This window comes from Lacerta agilis, chromosome 6, assembly GCF_009819535.1.
Source record: "Lacerta agilis isolate rLacAgi1 chromosome 6, rLacAgi1.pri, whole genome shotgun sequence".
Taxonomy (NCBI): domain Eukaryota; kingdom Metazoa; phylum Chordata; class Lepidosauria; order Squamata; family Lacertidae; genus Lacerta; species Lacerta agilis.
This window is the reverse complement of record NC_046317.1, coordinates 5276145-5295315: the sequence shown is the minus strand read 5'-3', so window position 1 is coordinate 5295315 and position 19171 is coordinate 5276145. Positions and strand designations below refer to the sequence as shown.

At 45.1% G+C, this 19171-nt stretch overlaps 1 protein-coding gene across 13 annotated transcripts in view; it reads right to left on the bottom strand.

Moving 5' to 3' along the window:
- Window positions 1-19171, bottom strand: part of RASAL2 (RAS protein activator like 2) — a 241206-nt gene that overhangs the window by 35485 nt on the left and 186550 nt on the right. For 11 of the 13 annotated variants that reach the window (XM_033151272.1, XM_033151267.1, XM_033151268.1 and 8 more), the window contains one exon: window positions 2864-3017. In XM_033151272.1, the coding sequence (XP_033007163.1) occupies window positions 2864-3017 (154 nt within the window). Of the gene's footprint in view, window positions 1-2863; window positions 3018-9806; window positions 9866-17115; window positions 17193-19171 lie in introns of those variants that run through there. The other 2 variants (XM_033151274.1, XM_033151280.1) reach the window with 2 other exon arrangements.

The following is a 19171-nucleotide window of genomic DNA, read 5'->3' as shown; positions in this document are numbered from 1 at the left end:
TTCGATGCTAGAGAGGCAAACCTACCAGATTTTTCATAGTCCTCCTTCCAACATTATCATTTTTTACCTTTCCTGCCTTTTAAGATCACTATTCTAGGGAAGTCTTGCTGCAGGAACTTTCTCCCTAAGGAATTCCTATGTGAGACATGGACTTTTTGTGGGAGTAGCACAATGGCGGAATGGACCATGGAGACTGGCTGGCTGCTGCTTTGGGAACACATTGGAAGCTAAATATGTTCCTGCAAGTTGTCTTCCCCCCATCAAGTCAATTTGTATTAGTTCAGACTGCTGCTGTTTTAGTTATATGTTATGATTAACTGGTTTGACAAATTTCCACCAAATCTTTGGTTTATGTGATTTGTAATTATGCAGGTCCTGTTTGGACCCGAAAGGTATGGCATAGGTATGGCATGTCTCTCAGTCTAACCTACCTCAAAGGGTTGTTGTGAGGCTATAATGGGAAGCGGGGAACAACCTTGTAACACCCCCCTGATCTCCTTGGAGGGCAGGTGGGATAGAAATGTGATCAATCTTAAGTTATATACAAATATTATCAAATAGATGTAATGTGTCTGCAGAAGACATCCGGGCATTTACCAAAATATTCAGTTACAGGTAGGTAGCCGTGTTGGTCTGCCATAGTCAAAACAAAATAAAAAATAACAAAATTCCTTCCAGTAGCACCTTAGAGACCACCTAAGTTTGTTCAGATATCTGAAGAAGTGTGCATGCACACGAAAGCTCATACCAAGAACAAACTTAGTTGGTCTCTAAGGTGCTACTGGAAGGAATTTTTTTATTTTTTATTTTGTTCAAAATATTCAGGTTTGAGTAGGCAAATTGTAACGAGTGATGGAGTATAAATTGGGCGGAAATTGGAATATAAACAGGGTTGCCATCTTTTGAAAATGGCTTTCCCGGACAGACCTACCCTTGAGGTGGAGGTGGAAGCCAAGCGGAAGTTTTTTCTCCCGTTGTTGCTGCACTCCTTTTCCAGCGCCCACTTCGGCCATACAGTTTGCTGAGACTCTGTTTGTGCAAAGCTCCTGCTTGCCGGTGCTGGGGGGGTGGGTGGATGTGTGACTCTGGGCAATGAGCCACCTCTCCCTCTCAGGCCCTCAGCCTCCAAGTGGCCACCGGCAAGGTTGTGCCTGGGATCGGGTCCAGACATGGAGGCTCGTTGCTCTGCAGCCCATCCAGTCCTGCCTGGGCCTTCCCACCCGTCACGGCTTGAGCAGCTGTTGGGGGCTGCTGCTGCCGCCAGGAAAGGCCCAGGCAGGACTGGAGAGGTCACGGAGCCACCAGCGCAGCTGCCGCCACCACCCACATCCCCTCCGACGCAGCTTGAGCAGCCATATGGCTGGATTTTCCCAGATATTCCAGTGATTTCCACCTAGACACTGGTTCTGACAGCTGAATCACAGCAATGTCTGGGAAATTCTGGACGTATGGCAGGCATAGGCAAAATCGGCCCTCCAGCTGTTTTGGGACTACAACTCCCATCATCCCTAGCTAATAGGACCAGTGGTCAGGGACGATGGGAGTTGTAGTCCCAAAACATCTGGAGGGCTGTGTTTGCCTATGCCTGACGTATGACAACCCTAAATATAAAACTACGCCAGGTCAAAATATCTCGCTACAGGACAAAGGCCAAATCATTGCAAATTTGGTCCTGGGCTTTTGTGCTGCCCATCAGCAGCTGTCTCTTCACCCTCCTTCCCTTCTTCCAAACTAACTGCTGGTCCAAAAGGTGGAGTTGTGGCAGGGGCCAGGTCTCTCCGCCCTTCTTTTTAGTTTCTAGAATGTATCTGGGATGTTGTTGTTGCAACCTTCTGGGTGCCGGAAAGAGAAGGGGAGAAAGTCACACACAGGAGGGGTTGGGGAAGGAAGGAAGAAAAGAAGTGGCATGGTGGGAATTGCCCCATCTCTAAGTAAGTGGATGGCTCTGTGGCTCTAGGGCTTGCTGATCAGAAGGTCGCCGGTTCGAATCCCTGCAACGGGGTGAGCTCCCATTGCTCGGTCCCAGCTCCTGCCCACCTAGCAGTTTGAAAGCACGTCAAAGTGCAAGTAGATAAAGTGCAAGTACTGCTCTGGCGGGAAGGTAAACGGCATTTCTGTGCACTGCTCTGGTTCGCCAGATGCGGCTTAGTCATGCTGGCCACATGACCTGGAAGCTGTACGCCGGCTCCCTCAGCCAATAAAGCGAGATGAGAGCCGCAACCCCAGAGTTGTTCACAACTGGACCTAACTGTCAGGGGTCCCTTTACCTTTAAGTAAGTTTGAGTCAAGAAACAGGACACAGTGGCTAGCCAAGGCTGCCTGTTATCAGCTGCTCTGATCTATTGTGCCCACACATACTGTACATGCCTCCCGTTTCTCAGGCACTCAACCAGGAAATATTGCAAAAAGCAAGTGGAAAGCAGGACTACCCCAAGCACAATTTGCCCCTTACTAATCATGACCCATACAGTCAAAACATGCAAAATAGTTCCTGATCTGGTGAAAAGACTGCTCAACTGTGGGGCAATGTGACATATGTCAGCTCAAAATGGCCCAGGAAGTGGTAACACCTTCCTAAGTTCCCACTCTTACACAGCCCAGCAACTGAAATTATTTCTTTCTGTTGAAGGATTGAAGGCAGTAGCTCCAAGAACTTGAGAGTCATCTGATGATCAGATAGTCCACGCCCTTCCCATGTTAAATCCCAAGCAGTCATCAATTTCCTCATCCAATTATGAAATTACAAGGAGTGAGATAAGCAACCAAACCAAGTCAGTTAAGCAATCAATTGTTCCTCCCCCCTTCCTTACTCTTATGTTCCCCCCCCCCAGAAACAAAGGAATACATTTTTTTTTTTGTTTACCTCAAAGCAGAAGTCGTGTCCCAGTATACTGCTATGAAGTGGCTTGATGAAGACTCTCTCTTCTGCCCCAAGATCTAATGTCTCTATAGCACTGCCTGGACTCAGCAAAGATTCATGAGAACGAGACTCTTTCAGCTTTGGTAAACCACGAGACCTGTGCAAAGACCAAAAGTGGGTGGAAATAAGACACCACAAAAAAGAAGGCGGTTCAATAAAACAAAGTTTTCTTAAAAACGGCTTTTAAGGTGCCTCACTCCAATTGTTGGTTTGGGAAATAAGATACCCCTGACAAATGCCAGACAAGATTTGGCAGATCCAGGAACTCAGAAATATTTGGCCTGTTGGCAAAATAAAACTAGTCAACTAAACACAATCATAACATGTACACACCGCACTTTCGCCAGCTACCGGCTAAGTACTCGGGACCTACAACTGGCTTTGTAATGCTAACAAAAAGAAATAATATATACTAACATCTAAAACAAACTTTGCTTATTTTTACAGGACCCAGAAAATCATGCTAGTAACAATGCTGTTGATATGATTCAGCATATCTCCCTGGGAACTGCATATATTTCAGCTATAATGTGAAAACAATACATATTATACTGCCCCAAATTCATTTATACATCCCATAAGGAACGAAAAAAGCTGCTTTGGACCCCCCCCCCCCGCTAAGAATGCAAGGCATTAACGCCCTGCCCCCCCTTCCATCCTTTTTGGGGGATGCACATCAGCCTGGTAGAAATGAGCGAATGTTCATGACTGGCTCAACATGACTTAGCAAAACAGCAGACATTTAAACCTACAGCTCTATTGCCTTAACTACACTATCATTCTGGCTCTTCCCTTTCCAAGGGCAAATTTAACACATTTTGTTTCCATCTTGGTTGTGAGGCCTACGAGACCTGCTCCCTGGCAGCAGACCCTTTCCACCTAGGCTGGGAGGGCGGGGCCCTGACTGGCTCCAGCTACAAAAACTGAGGCTGTTGGGGATGGAGTGTTGTTTTGGTTTTTTCGGGGGGGGGGGGTTTGCTTTTTTTGTATTTGTATTTTATATTTTATTGTGTTTTATGTGGAAACTGTTCAGTTAAGTTGTGGATTATTTAATGTTTTATTTATTGTTTATAACTACTTTTGTTATAGTCTTATTATGTATTTTTTCATGTTGTAAGCAGCCTTGAGCATGGCTTCAAAGGCAGCATACGAATAAAATTAAGCACGTATGTTTTCCTGAAGTACAAAATTGTTAAACCACTATAACCAAAGTCAAATCTAAAATCACTTTCATGACAAGAGAAAACAGGCCCTCAACCTATTGGGTTACGGTATGTCTCTTTCAGTTAAAAAGCAACAGCAAGTTCATTTGGACTGAGAGCAGAAGCCAGCCTTAAGAGGTTCTCAGCAACTGCTTCTGATGGGCTGGCAGCTTTGTAGTTTGTGACGGGCTCCTGGATCTTATGTCTCTTTTAGACTAACTTCCTTCATCCAGGTAAGCAATCCAGATTTTAACTACCACCCACCAGGGGCGTTCCTAGCCCCTTGGCTGCCCGGGGCGGGAAGCCAAGGGGCACCCCTGGGGGCGGGGCATCGCGGCGCGTGCGTGCGTCATGACGTCATGACGCACACGCGCGCAGCGACAGCCCGGCATCCCCGGGGGCGGGGCATCGCTGCGTGTGCGTCATGACGCACGCGCAGCGACGCCCCCGCCCCTGGGGTATGCCGGGCGGGGGCTTGGGGGCATCGGCGGGCTACAAAGAGCCCCGAAGCCGCTGCCATAGCGCAAAGGGCTGCCAGGCTGTGGCTTCGGAGCTCTTTGCAGCCCACCGAGGCTCCGGAAGCGGCGGCCCGGCATCCCAGGGGGCGGGGCATCGCTGCGTGTGCGTCATGACGCACGCGCGCGCAGCGACGCCCCCGCCCCTGGGGTATGCCGGGCCGCCACTTCGGGAGCCTCGTCCGTGCAGCGCTGCTGCTCCCGGGGTGACGGAGGGAGCGGCGGCGCATGGGAGTGGTGGGACGCGCCGCCGCTCCCTCCGTCACCCCGGGAGCAGCAGCACCGCACACACCCGCCTAGGGGCGGCACGAGGGGCGGCCCGCCCCCACCCTACGACGCCCCTGCCACCCACTCTTGTCTGTTCCTTGGTTGTCATAGCCATAGTTTATATATACGGTATGCATACCAGCAGGGAGTGCCTGGCACTGCCCAGGATTTTTTAGAAACCAAAAAATATTGTGATTTTTAAATGGATAGTGTAATTTGTGATTTTGGAACTGTCACACCAAAAAGCAAATGAAGTCAAGCCAAAGGCACGCTTTGGTCCAACAACTCGATTCAAAATGGTGCACAGCACCCAAATGGTGATGAAGTCCACACCCTCCACAAACACACCTTGGGAGTCCTCATGCCAAGTTTGGCAATGATAGCTCAAGAGGCAGACAAAAAACAACAACAATAAAAGCACAGGCGATTCAGTTCACCACATTGAATCAAAATGGTGCCTGGCATCCAAAAAATTGTCAAAGACTGCTGCCCTCGTCTCAGAAACCCTCATTCCTAGTTTGGTGACAGTATCTCAAGAGGGGTCTGAATGCACAGAGAACCAACCAACAAACCATTTCCCAAAATATGTAGGGTATGTGTATGTATTCAAATACAACAGAACACATTGATAAGTAATAAAAACCAATGCACAGTAAAATGCATGACAATCAGAACAAGAATCACTCTAAAACAAACTAAAAACAAGATGCAGCCAGCAACCTATACTCACCTACCCATGAGTTTCATTTCCAAACCCATGTGTTCACAAATGACAGAAAGAACATATATGTAACAGCTAGGTGGCCTCCAAGACTCTTTCCCAATCCCTACTACATCAGATAGTCCCACTGATCTGAGCAGGCAATGCCTTAATTATATAGAAGCTTACTATTTCTCATTGTTAACTTCTTTCTTGGCTTGGCTTTCCCCCCTGCATTTGGTATTAGTCATGGTTAAGTGTTAAAGCAGCGTTGACATTAATTATGGTTCAAGCTGAGGGTTTCCTCCTAACCAGGGTTAACTCAGTGTTGTGGAGTGGTACAAATGGCTCAGTCAGGCATAAAGCAAACTAGGTGATCTTGGGGCAACTCTCTCTCACTCAGCCTAAAGGGATGATGCAAGGTTTAGCATTTGGGGAGAGGGAAAGAGTTAATGTACATGACCCTGAACTCCTTGGGGAAATGGTGGGGTACAAATGTAGTAAATAAAGAGAAATAGTGCTAGCAGTGGGAATCTGCCATCCAGGAAAGGGGGAGGGCAGCCAAGGAGGAATCCTGCAGCTCGCTTTTCATTGCTAAGCCAAAGTTGACATGTTCACAGGCCCTGTGTGTAAGACATCACACTCACACACACACACACACACACACACACAAACACCTGCATAAAATGAACAGCATGAAAATCTTCATTAGGACTTGATGAGTAGCATAAACATTAACTATTAGAAAATAACATAAAATTGGTGTGGAAAAATATATTTAACCTAATAACAATTAAAAACAGACAATATACAGGACTTTATATACAAAATCGGCCAGGCACAAGAATAGTTTTTTCCCTTGTGCCATTAAATTGTTAAATTCGTAGTTGCATAGCTTAAGGGGAGGTAAAATATGGGTGGGGTTTCTTTGCTTCTTTGTATTGTGAGAGGAACAGTGTCTGTATGTTTACATTGCAATGTAGCCGAAACAAATTCCAAGTATGTTGGAAAATGTACTTGGCCAATAATAAATTATTCCTATTCCTATTCCTATATGTATCTACTTATTTCAGAAGCAAAACCAAATATCAACAATGTGAACTAGTTATGACTCAATAATTGTAACAGAACCTAAAAAGTGTTTCCACTTTGGTCTTGCTCAATGTTCTCTGTACTATGTACATAAAACTTTTTGGCATCAAAGCAATTTTTATATATGCAAATCAAAAAGCCACACCACTGACTGGGATTTACATTTATCTAGCCTTTGAGTGCCATACAGGAATGTAAGAAGGCATTGTTCAGTTAAAGTGGGCTCTCAAAGCCCTTTCAAATGGAGCAAGTATTGCAAATTAGTTCAGCTAATGTGCCATCAAACATTATGGTACATCCTTGGACTCTTCTGTCTGGCTTGATAAGTATTATTAGTAATCCTAATTGGCGGTATTATTTTGGATTTGTATACTGTATAGCAAATTTGTTTTATTGTTTCTAAAGTCACATTTGCTTTGATGCCAAACAGGTTTATTATAGGTAAATTGTTGATATTTTGTCAGTACAAACTGTTTTTATTTCAGTTCTTTTGCTTCTGAAACAAGTAGGTCTGTTTTTAATTGTCATTATATTTCATACAAAATTGATTCATAGACCAAATTTATTCATAGTAGCTTGTAATAGCTAATTTTTTTTTATCCCAATCATCTTTCAACGCATCTTTTAGTTTGTTGGGATGCAGTTTCTTTTTTGTACAACCTTTATTAGCACAACAGGCCTCATCTTATGCAAAGACTATTCCACATCCCAGCTCTGTGCATCAACCCTGACTCCATCAATTTCCTTCCCATCCCATGTAAAAAGAAGCAAGCAAGATACAAAAAGCTTTGCTCAAACCAGTGGATTCCATTATGAATGAGGAATCCTAGCTGGCTGGCTTGGCAGAGCGCATAATCTGCATGCAGAAGGACTCAGGGGTCAACCCCAGGCACCTTCTTTTCAAAAGGATTAGGCAGTAGGTGAAGGGGAAGACCCCAAGACCCTGGGGAGCTGCTGTCTGTCAGAGTAAGACAAAGAGTTGTACAAATAGGGCTAGATGGCCATAAAGTCCCATTTGATATAAGACAGCTTCCCAGAAAGAAAGAAATCTTATCAGAGATGGCACTTTGTAAATATTCAGAAGCCTATGCAAATGTCCTAGGAGCCCAACTGGTTCTGTTGCTTTATCCTCTGTACGCGCTTGGAAAAAAGAAGTAAAGGCAGCCTGCCCTGCAGTGACTTGGCAAGGATGCTTAAGAGAGTCCCCAGTGAAGCTGAGATGTGCCTAATTCGGGAGGTGGGTGGCATGCACAGAAAATAAAATGCACGGTATTCTGGTTTCATTTAAGGGAAGGATTTCGACATTTCCCGCAGAATTTCAATGCTTTCTTTCTCTATAATGAAAATAAGAATATCCTTGTGCAGTCCTCTTTGGAGGATTTGTAGTGGTGTACTGCATCCCAATCCTGGATTTGCATTAGGCTAAGGTGTGTGTGTGTGTAGGTAGGTAGGTAAAGAGGAGGCAGGTTGCACAACAGCAGTGGCTGTGGCATGGGAGCAAGGGACAGTGACGTGGAGAGGCAGAAAGCTGTGGTTTAAACATCAGCAGATGCAGAGGGGGTGCACAAAAGGAGGAGAAGGAGGTACAGGCATGGGGTGAAGATGGAAACGGGTGCCGGGGGGGGGGGGGCTGCAGAACCGAAAAGAGAAGTGGCTTCAGAAAGGTGAAAGGGGAGTTTAGTAGTTCTTTGTTGGGGAGGGGAGGTTCTAGGTGGTTAATATGGGGAAATGGCATGGGGGTTGGCGTGCAGAGTGAGCTAGGGCAGAGCCCCCATTGAAAAAAAATATTTTTCATTTCTGGTAAACTACCCATAGCAAGAGAAGGGCATGGTATTCGTTATCTTTAAGACAACAACAAATAGAATGGAGAGTGCCATTTCACACCTTGGGTAGTATTCTCTGTTTTTGACTGCCCCCTTACATAAAAATTCCACACTCTTTAGGGTGCCACAAGCCTCCTTGTTCCTGATCGTATTCACTCCAGCAAACCTAAAGCCCTATCTTACAAATAAATCACATTTCAACTGTCCTCATGCTCTCATCTGACACTTAAACAGAAGCAGATTTCCCCTTTACTCTGAGATTAAAAATTATTCTCTGGGATTAATTCTCTCCACTTGAGATTTGTTGCATAACTGCTGTAGTTTTTAACTTCCATTGTCTCTTACTTAAACAATGTCCTTTTGTTGGGACCCTATAAATTATATCAGTCAATTTTAAATCCTTAAACACATATTTAGTTTTTATTGGAGGAAAAATACAAATAAATCGTTTGAAACCCACTGTTCCTACCTTGCAGGTTTGGCAATTCTTTCTGGCACTGCTTCTATGCCTTTGAACTGCAATTCCTATTATTATTATTATTATTCCTTCCAGGTAAAATTACTTGCTTAATTTCCAAGTGTCAAGCACTCAGAAGGCACAGGAGCAGGAGCAGTTAAAAAAGAAGAAGCGGGGGTGGGTGGGTTTGAGAGCAGCACTTCTCCCCACCCCCTCAAGGCTTGAATGTTACATGTTGCTGCCCACAAGCAGCTGGAAGAATTTGCTTGGCTTCATTCCTGCCTGGGATAGACAACTCTGATTTAGAAATCCTTAAAAAAAATGCTGACATTTCAAGTTACACAAAATATAGTAACGATAAAAGCTGGGGTGCAGGGCAACCGGGGGGGGGGGGGCAGCCTGAGGTGCCTTTTGCGAGAAAACAACAAAAGGTTTTTAGATGCAAGATGACAACCTGAAACCTAAAACTTCAACCATGTAGATTTCATCACCAGCTGTCAACAGGCAAAGTGCATCAAAAATATTAAGTTTAAAAATCAAATCTAACAAAATCCTCTCATTTGACTATCTCCAGCCTGCCAAGGAAAGTCCTTTTCTGCCCAATCGCCAGACTCCCTGCCCTGCCTCCCGCAAAAGGCAGCAAATACTTGAGACCGAAGGCCAAGGATCACATCTATTCCAAACTCAGGTTTACACCAGAGGGATATACTGGGGAATAGCCAAAGCAATAAGCAATAGAGTACATACTTCTATAACCGTTAGCTGTATTGCTAATTTCCCACACACAAATACCGGTAACTCACTAATTCTGATAAATCCAGCACACCTACATGAAGCAATTGTATAGCCATCTGACCGTGCAGCCCCAGATCATAGCGGTGCCATGTGCCTTGGTACCCCTACACCTCCTCCTCCTCTTTGACTACACGGCAGAAGAGGAATTCCTCCTTGCAGCAATGGCTCGATCCAGAAGCGGGCAAGCTGCCGATGGCTCCTGTTCTAAAGTTTCACAGGTGCGCCTCTGAGAAGAGCCAGGAGGTAAACCAGTCTGCCCACACAGGCTAAGGCATCCCTCTTCTTCTCTTCATCTTCCGCACTCCGCATCCTGTCCCTCAGGTGACACAAACAAGGTTCCTGGTATGTGCCCAGCTCACTCAGCCCTGGGCCTGTTGCCATGGTGCTGCATCTATAAGGAGATTAGGGGTGGAAGACAGCAGGGAGAAGCAGCAGTCAGCAGAGCTCAGGGAGCACTCTCTGCAAACAGAGCAAAGGTGACCTTTCAGGGGAGAGGAGCGAGTCCCTGCCCTCCCTTTCAGCAAGTTAACCAGACACCTACATGGAGGGAGGGATCACGTCAGCATTTGAGTGGCAGAAGAATGGCACACCAGAAAAGTCCTATTCATCTCGCCTCACCTATGATTCCTTCTCCTATGGGGGGGGCATTTATCATACCCCCCCCCACAATGCGGGCTGAACCCTCTACTAAAATCTGCTCAGCTTCCTAGGCAAACACCACTATTTCTGAATATTGTTTTCTAAGGTTTCAGACCCACTACGATGTGAACAGGTTCATTTGGTCAAGGCGGAAGTGGAGTCTTGCACGATATATGCTTTAAATCTAAACCACGAATATTTTAAATGGATGCTTTCTCCACCCATAAGCTACGTACTCATATTACAATGGACACTAAGAGTTGTCTCACATTTAATGACTTCCTTTACAAATCAGCCACCACTGCAAAGGTTTGTTTTCACATCACTACCAACACATTCTAATGACAGTTTGACATGGAGCAGAGAATGCTGCAAGGCGGTGACCAGACTACCGGTATTTGTTTCAGTTCACCACGTGAAACAGCAGCTCCCATGTGATGGATCTTATGAATGAAATGAACCCAAGTTAACATAAAATAAAAACTTTGTATTCAACGTTTTCCCATATGACTAATTTTAAGTAGGACCACATAAAGGTTAAGTGTAGCCTAGTTCTCCCTACTTCATTGATTGTAGGTGGGTCTTACAGGACTGAATACTTCTCTATACATAAACATTTCCTGCATAATAAAGAAGCTAGATATTATGGTAAGTTTCCAGCCTATGCTTTCTGCCTGACATGCTAGTTTTCTTATTGCAGGAAATGTGTGTACATGGAGAAGGGTTCAGTTACATGAACCTCAACCTGCAGTCTGAAGTGGAAAAAGCTTGACTGAAACTTACGTTTGCTATAATAAATATTTTAAATTAGTTTAGATTTATGGCTGTTTCTCAGATACTTGAGGAAAGCCCTTACAATACAGTGGAGGGAGGGGAGCTGAGGCATCTGGATTAAGATGGCAAGATGAGAGCCGCAGGCAAAACACAAAATCCAATGAATGCAGATCAAATGGGTGTGAAGGAAAACAGGATGGATGAGATCAGAGATGATGATGAGAAGCTTATAGAGCCCAGATGATGAGAGACAGTAAAGAGGGAGAATGAGAAGGCACATCCATTAAATGGCTTGTTGCACAGACATGGAAGCCACAGCAGGGGCGGAGGAAGGGAGTGTGGGGTGGGGGTGTGGGGTGGTTCACCCCGGGTGTCACCACTGAGGGGGGTGACAAAATGCCAGGCGGCACTCACTGCAGGGCCTGGGAGAGATGTGGTGGCTTGGGCGCACACAGGCTCCGCACTGCTCAAATGGTCTACCCACTGCCCCCCCCCCAGCTGTAGGGCGGCTGAGTAGGAGGAGGCAGGCAGACTCCAGAGGCCCCACAGTGCACCCCGCCCCTATGGGTGAGCAGCTTCCTCTTCCACTGAAGGGGAAGGGGAAGCTGAAATGGGTGCTATGACCATCGTAAAGATGTGAAGAGCTACTTTAGTCAAGGAGGCTGGATGAGCCCAACACAGCAGCAGTGGCTCCTCCATGCAAGGTCAACGACAGAATCCACATTCTGTCTGATTCCTACTATTATACCCATCTTGTAGGTTCAACAGTGTCATTTTTGCCTTATCGTATTAAAAACCCATCACTCGTGCCCATTTTACAGATAGGACACAACTGCATCTTCCAATTCTAGCACGCCTTGGCGGTGAATGTAAGCTCCTGCTGGAAATATCAGGGATTGATGGAGTAGCCTAGCCACCACCACTTCCACAACTCTGCCACTCATGCTAGCTGGGGTGAAGAAGAAGACGTTTTCGCTGTGCCAGTTCCCAGGCGGGTTCAGTGAAGAGGCCCAGATCTGGCTTGATGGGACTGCATATGGCAGGAAAACTCCTGACAAGTCCTGGTTTTCGGGTGTAAAAATAGCACCGGGGGGGATTCTGCCAAATTGGCAACGTGGTGGAAAAAGTAGTGGAAACAGCTCAAAAAGTTTAAAATCACTATTTTGGGGGGTTAAGTTTTCTACCCCAAAGGCCCAACAAGCTCAACGAAAAGCTCCACTCCTTGCCCTTTGGGGGCTTTCCAGCTGACCACTGCCCTAATGGTAGTTTCCACCTGCTTGGATGGATGCATTTCGCTGGTGGGGCTCCCCTGCAGTTGTAGAGCTCCCCCAACAGTGGGGGGCTGGCAGAGCGACACTCCCATCCCATCCAAACCCCTTCCAGCATAGCGGATCATGGTTGCATTGCTTTATCCAATATTAATAGACCACAGAGACGGAAAAGCAACAGCTGCTTTCATATCTGTTAGTCTACAAATAGTTCTGGTTCACAAAGCAATGGACTATATGTAAAGAGTTATCTTTCTAGAAAATAATAATAATTTGATCCTACCACAAAACAGAAATCTCTTCTGATATCCCAGTGCTGCAATTAACAAGAGGCAATTTGCCCAGCCCTCTTGCTTTTGAGCACAGAGATAATAACTCAAAGCCACTCCACTTGTTTTCTAACGACCAGTGATGATGGTAGATTAAAAGAGCCTTTCCCGTATTAGGGGGGGAGGTATTGGAAAAATGAGTGGCGCTTAGTCTCTCCGCAAAGATGGCAGTTAATCACGGGCAAGCAGGATTACTGTAAACAGGAAGATCATGCAGGCATATAGGGTGGCAAGGAGGCTGTTTTTTTGGGGGGGGGCGGGAGAATGTTTCTTCTCAACAGCTCCATTAACCATCCAAATCCCTATTTCAATTACACTTAGCTAGGATAATTAACCTTTTATAAGCTATCCAAGTGCAGCATAAACCTGACAGAAGGGGATATCTGATTATCGAAACCTACCAACCCAGGATAGTAAGTAGTGTGAAGTTGGTCCCATACAGTGAGGCCAATAATAGGTAAATATGATCTTTTTCACTGTACCAACACTTTAATTGTTCCATAGGGTCTTGGACTATATAATGCTTCCTCTGTATTTCTTATCAGTATCCTTGCACCAATCAAGACACAGTATCACTTTAAGGAAAGGATGGGGAACCTGCAGCGCTCCTGAGGAATTCTAATTCTGGTCAGTCCCAGCCAAGCAGGGCCAATAGTCAGAGTTGCAGTCCAGCACCATCTGGAGGGCCACAGTTTTCCCATCCCTGCTTTCAACAATTCCTTTCAATCCAGTAAAGGAAAATATTTTAACATCCCTTTGCTGTTCCACAGCTGCACTCACAAAACAGGTTGCAAATCCACAACTTCCCGATCAGCCAGCTCAGGAGCAGGAGCCCACTGCCAGCCAGTAGCAGTTGGGGGAAGTGACTGCCGGCCACAGCAAAGATGGTAAGATAACACCACTGTGCATTAGGGAACCAAGGTGGAGGGTGCTATAGCCAAGTGCTGGGCAAGTGCACAGTGGCTGGATGGATGCTTGCCCCACTGTAGAGCTCTCTCACTCCAGAATGGATGATTTCAGACATGCACACAATCAAACATCACTTCTCTGTTCCATTCAGTCTCCATTCAGAGTGGAGAACCGGGGGGCAGAGGCAGCCCCTCAGGCATCCAATAGTTGCCTGACCAGCCTGGTCTAGCATTCAAGCATAGGGGGGAAAGAAGGGTTAAAAATCAAATTGTCCTCTGCTTATGAAGTCCTCCTGCTGCTTTTGACCTATTTAAAAGCCAGACTCCAAAGTACATGTTTCAATTACTGTGATTACTATGGGATGTGGGGGTTTGCTCTGAAAAATAATTAATAAGGATTGGAAATCTCTCAGAAGCAAATATGACATAGGTGCTAGCACTTAAACAACAAAATGCAGAATTTAATTCATCCACCATCTTATTATAGGGAAGAATCAAAGGACGTTAATGATAGGGTGCATTAGTTCACACAGTTAGGTTCCTCTCAGACTTCATCTATCTGATTAAAAATGCCACATACTGTTTTCTCAGCTGCCCTCTTATTAGAGAGATGCTTACACTCCCATGCCCTAACGTAGCTTGATTTGTCTCAGGTCGGACCAAAAGCAGGCCATATTCAAATCTCAGCTCAGTTTATGGACTCACTGCTTAGCTCTGAGCAACTTCCTTTCTCAGCCTCAGTTTACTCATCTGCAAAATGGGAATTATAAAGCATGGTGAGAATAAGACTGGGAAAGCAGGTTGCACTATTGATTTTTGGTGGGGTTCAATCTTCAGTTAAAAAGCTGGCAATCCCGGGTGGGGAATGTTCATGGGAAAAACCCTGCTTTCTGCTCTATTGTACATTTTTGTGCCTGTTTGTAACCCTTTGCTAGGTGATGACATCACTAATGGCAAACGAAGGCTTTGCATTTCCCTGGCTCGCTCAGGTGCTCTGGCCGACACTCCCTGCTTTAACTGTGCTTTGCTGGCAGCTTCATTGCGCTCTAAGAGCTACCAAACAAGCCTTTCAACCATGACCAGCCCCAGTTGTGCATAGTTACTAGTTGGAACAGAATGCAGATGCACATTCCTAGGTGAATCAGCCATACCCTTTCAAAAGAAGGTGCAAAAAACTGCTGGAACAAGATCTTTGGGAGAGAAAACATACTAGTACCTTTGTTTTCATACAAAGTTGATGGGGATATACTGGATATTTCTGTTCTCAAGTGCCAGAAATTTTGGGGCTGCTGAGATGAACCTTCAAAGGTCTCGTTTTTTTAAAACCAAAGGCACAAACTATTTTCAGCACCAGCCTCAATTTTACAGACATTATAACCTGCTTGATTGTCTAAATATCAAATGGTCAAACACCCCCCTCTGCCCAGCAAATATTCCTCAGCCCACTGCAATTAATGAACCAAGTCTTGACTAAGTTAATGTGCCTAAGTCAAGCAGCTGAATACCATCCTAGAGATTTAACAGTTTATTGTAAACAAAAATTGATGCGTGAGATCCGCCCGGATTAAATTATTTAATAACCTCTGGGTTTGCATGAAAGGCACACTTCTCATTTCAAAACCAATATATAGCCAAAGATCCTAAACTCAGTGTTTCAGTTTGGTATCTTTGGTTGCATATGCCTTCCTGAAACATTCTCAATATATATTGCAGCTCATTTAAACTGATATATTGTGAGGGATTGCTCAGGATTACAGGCGTAGCTTCTCTCTACTAACAATTCCATTGTACCGAACAGATATTTTGCACCTATCAGGTTGCACCAACAGCTATTTATGGAAGGGTACTCCATAGGGTGGAATCCCCATTCTGCCTGCCTGGAAACAATGTGCTACATGTTATTGAGAAGCATTTTATTTTGTTACACTGCTGCTGGATCTAACTGAGCTGAAAACAAGGACAGAGCAGTTCCTAACCAAAAAACAAACAAACAAACAAAAAACACACAACAACAACAACCCTCTGTGGAAGGAGAAACATGACTTCCTTCCTCACCCTTCAGAAGAAAACAGTTACTGAAACCTTCAAGCCAGTCAGTCAAATTTATTGCTTATAGCCAAAGGCTGCTGCAATGTATACAATATCATTCAATAGAATATATACTAGGTAAAGGTAAAGGTACCCCTGACCATTAAGGTCCAGTGGGGATGACTCTGGGGTTGTGCGCTCATCTTGCTCTAGAGGCCGAGGGAGCTGGCGTTTGCCCGCAGACAGCTTCCAGGTCATGTGGCCAGCATGACTAAGCTGCTTCTGGTGAACCAGAGCAGTGCACAGAAATGCCGTTTTCCTTCTCGCCGGAGCAGTACCTATTTATCTACTTGCACTTTGATGTGCTTTCGAACTGCTAGGTTGGCAGGAGCAGGGACCAAGCAACGGGAGCTCACCCCATCGCGGGGATTCGAACCGCTGACCTTCTGATCAGCAAGCCCTGGGCTCAGTGGTTTAACCCTGTTTAAAAATCAGCGTTCTTCTTTGTAATCTCTCTGCGTATGGTTTCTGAGCCTGTGCAAAACTTCATTTATAACATCCCAGAGCTGAATAGAGCTTTGGCAGGAAGCCCGACTCCGGTGCACATGCTCAATGGTGTTATCTACTTGCACTTTGACGTGCTTTCGAACTGCTAGGTGGGCAGAAGCAGGGACTGAGCAACGGGAGCTCACCCCGTTGGAGGGATTCGAACTGCCGACCTTCTGATTGGCAAGCCCTAGGCTCTGTGGTTTAGACTAGAGCACCACCCACGTCCCTAGGTATACTAATTTGATACAAAAACTTTGAAACATTTTGAAACCTTGAAGCAGAACTACTCGTATTCCTTTTTAAAGACAAAACAAAAGGAAGAACTGCAATATTGGCATCTACCTTGCAGCAAAACACCCACAAACTCTAGAGTGGAGTCTTACAATTTAGATATTCTCTCAGAAACATATGCACATACTACAATTGTCTCATATATCAAAGATGCAGAAAAATGTAGCGTCAGAAAACTATGTAAACCCAGCAAGATTTTGTTTCAAAGACTGACAGAGTCCTATAACACAACCCTCTTTATGCAATTGCATGCACATATTAATACACCGAAGTGGAGAACTACGACAACCTTCCCTGTGCGCATGTGCAGGCACACACACAAACACAATGTGCTGAGAAATAGCATCTGCTGAATGTGAGGCAAGTCATCAGCACATTCCTCTCCTTTCAGCTCAAACAGGATCAAATCGACCCACTCCAATATTGTCATTTTCTGCAAACTAGGATTAGAATCCTGAAAAACAACAGGGGGACAACAGCCTGCAACATCTGTTTCTTAGGGTGACTTGCCATTATTCTCTGTATTACAAATATGACATTCGAAATGAAGGAACCCACCCATAGTAGAAAGCAGCGGTGTGTGCACAGCGGTAACGCTTCACGACAAATCCCAAAGCCATGTCTACTTGGTATGCAGGAGCCCAGGAAAGACCATTCTCAGGAACCAGGGAGAGAATTCTCTGACGAGCTACAGCTGTCTGATAATGCCATAAAATGACTTTTACTAAATCAGGAGGATTCCCACGTGGCAGTAAATCCCAGGAGGGCAAAACCCTCCCAGCTGTCCACAGAGCTTTAACTATATCCACTGACAGCATATGCAACCTGTCTGAACCATCATTCTCACCCCCCCCCCCATGATAAACAAAACTAAGGTCAAGGATTAGGGGGCCAGTTTAAAAAGCCTGCAGTCCCTGATCCCAAACTCGCAATATCAGCTGACTCCCTCCCTACATACTATATTATTACAGAATCGTTCCCTGGTTGTTTGTCGATTATTCTTCACTTTTAAAACTCAGGAGATATTTTTAATATTTTGGCACTCTTACCAGCATGCATAAGATGCATATAGGAGCCTTGGAGTGCAAACAATAATGCAATGGACAACAAGCAGCAAAGGGCAAATATTGTGACTGATTCAGTAAAACGATTATATGAGTAGAATACCGTTCAAAATATGCCCAAGGCACAAGCTGGAGCATGTCAGCCAGCATCAGACTTCATGGCGTATTATTGGAAGGATAATTTGCTGAGAGGGACTTGGAATAGCAGGGGGATTTCTAAGACACTAGAAACTGCATACGAAAGTGTTTGTGATACACAAATAGCTGGGAACAGCTGTTCAGTGAAAGTCAAAAACAAAAACAAAGCTTGCAAAAAGGACTCTTCTCATCCTGCAAGCTTATTTCAGACCTGAACCATACACATTCGGGCACCTGCTCCCTCTTGATGACTGCAGCCCTAGGTCTGCAGCATAGATGACCAACGTGCAGCCAAGGGCACCACAAACTGCAGCATCGGGGGGCTGCAATGCTCTTTGAGAAAAGGCAAAGTCCACATAACTGCCTCTATGGCACAGACAGACACCCTTACCTGCTGCTTGCCTTGCTCTCTGGCACTGAACTCAAGAGGATCAGAGGCAGTCATATGCAGGGATCACAAAGCAAGAATATTTGTGCAGACTATCTTAACAGTTAAGGCACAACTAATCTGGATCTGAGTGAACCTGAATATGTGCCCCTGCCAGGAGTGCCAACTTGCCCCACAGCCATAGGTGCATGGCCCTGGCACCAAAATTTGTGGGTGCCCGGCCCCTTCATGGGGAATTTTGTGGGTGCTTGGGCACCCAGGGCCCCAGGGAGTTGGCACCTATGCTTAAGAACAGAATCAAGATCCACTTAGGACTAGGTTATCAGTCTACATAAGAATAACAGTTGCAGGAACTGGCCAGTCATCATCCTGGCTACCCCTCAATGTAGTATATGCCAGCAGTGGCACCATCTAATTATAAGTGGCACACTTATTGAAAAGGTTGAAGACTATTACTGCAATGGCAGCCTTTTTGTTTCCAGATTCAATTTAAAGTGCTGATTTTAGCCATTGCAGTCTGGAGACAGTTTAGGAATTGCCTTGGTAACGCTGCATGTGCTTGCCCACCAGTTAAGATTCAATTTCAGAGGTTTATGGTTCTGGGTCTCACTCTTACATTAGATCAGATGGCCAGGTATGTGAGACAGTGGCACTAAGACACCGGGGGGGGGGGGGGACGATGGCGATGGCACCAGGGGAACACCCACCAGGCCTCTTTGCTCTTAGTTTTCAAATATTCATTAAGACTGTTATTTCATTGGACTTTTAATATATTATTTTAGTCTATTAGCTGCTTGCCTTTAAATTCAGCTGTCATTTAATAGATCTGCGTTTACTGTTACTTTTATTATCATATTAGTTTTGCTTAGCTTACTGATTTTAATGTGGGTTTTAACTTCTGTAAGCTGCTTTGCATAGCGTGTGGGGTTCTTTTTTTTTTTTTTTACAACAGTAGAGTAAAACTACAAGAACAACTAACACTAATGCCTCAACAAATGAAACTGATCTGTAGAAAATGTAACTT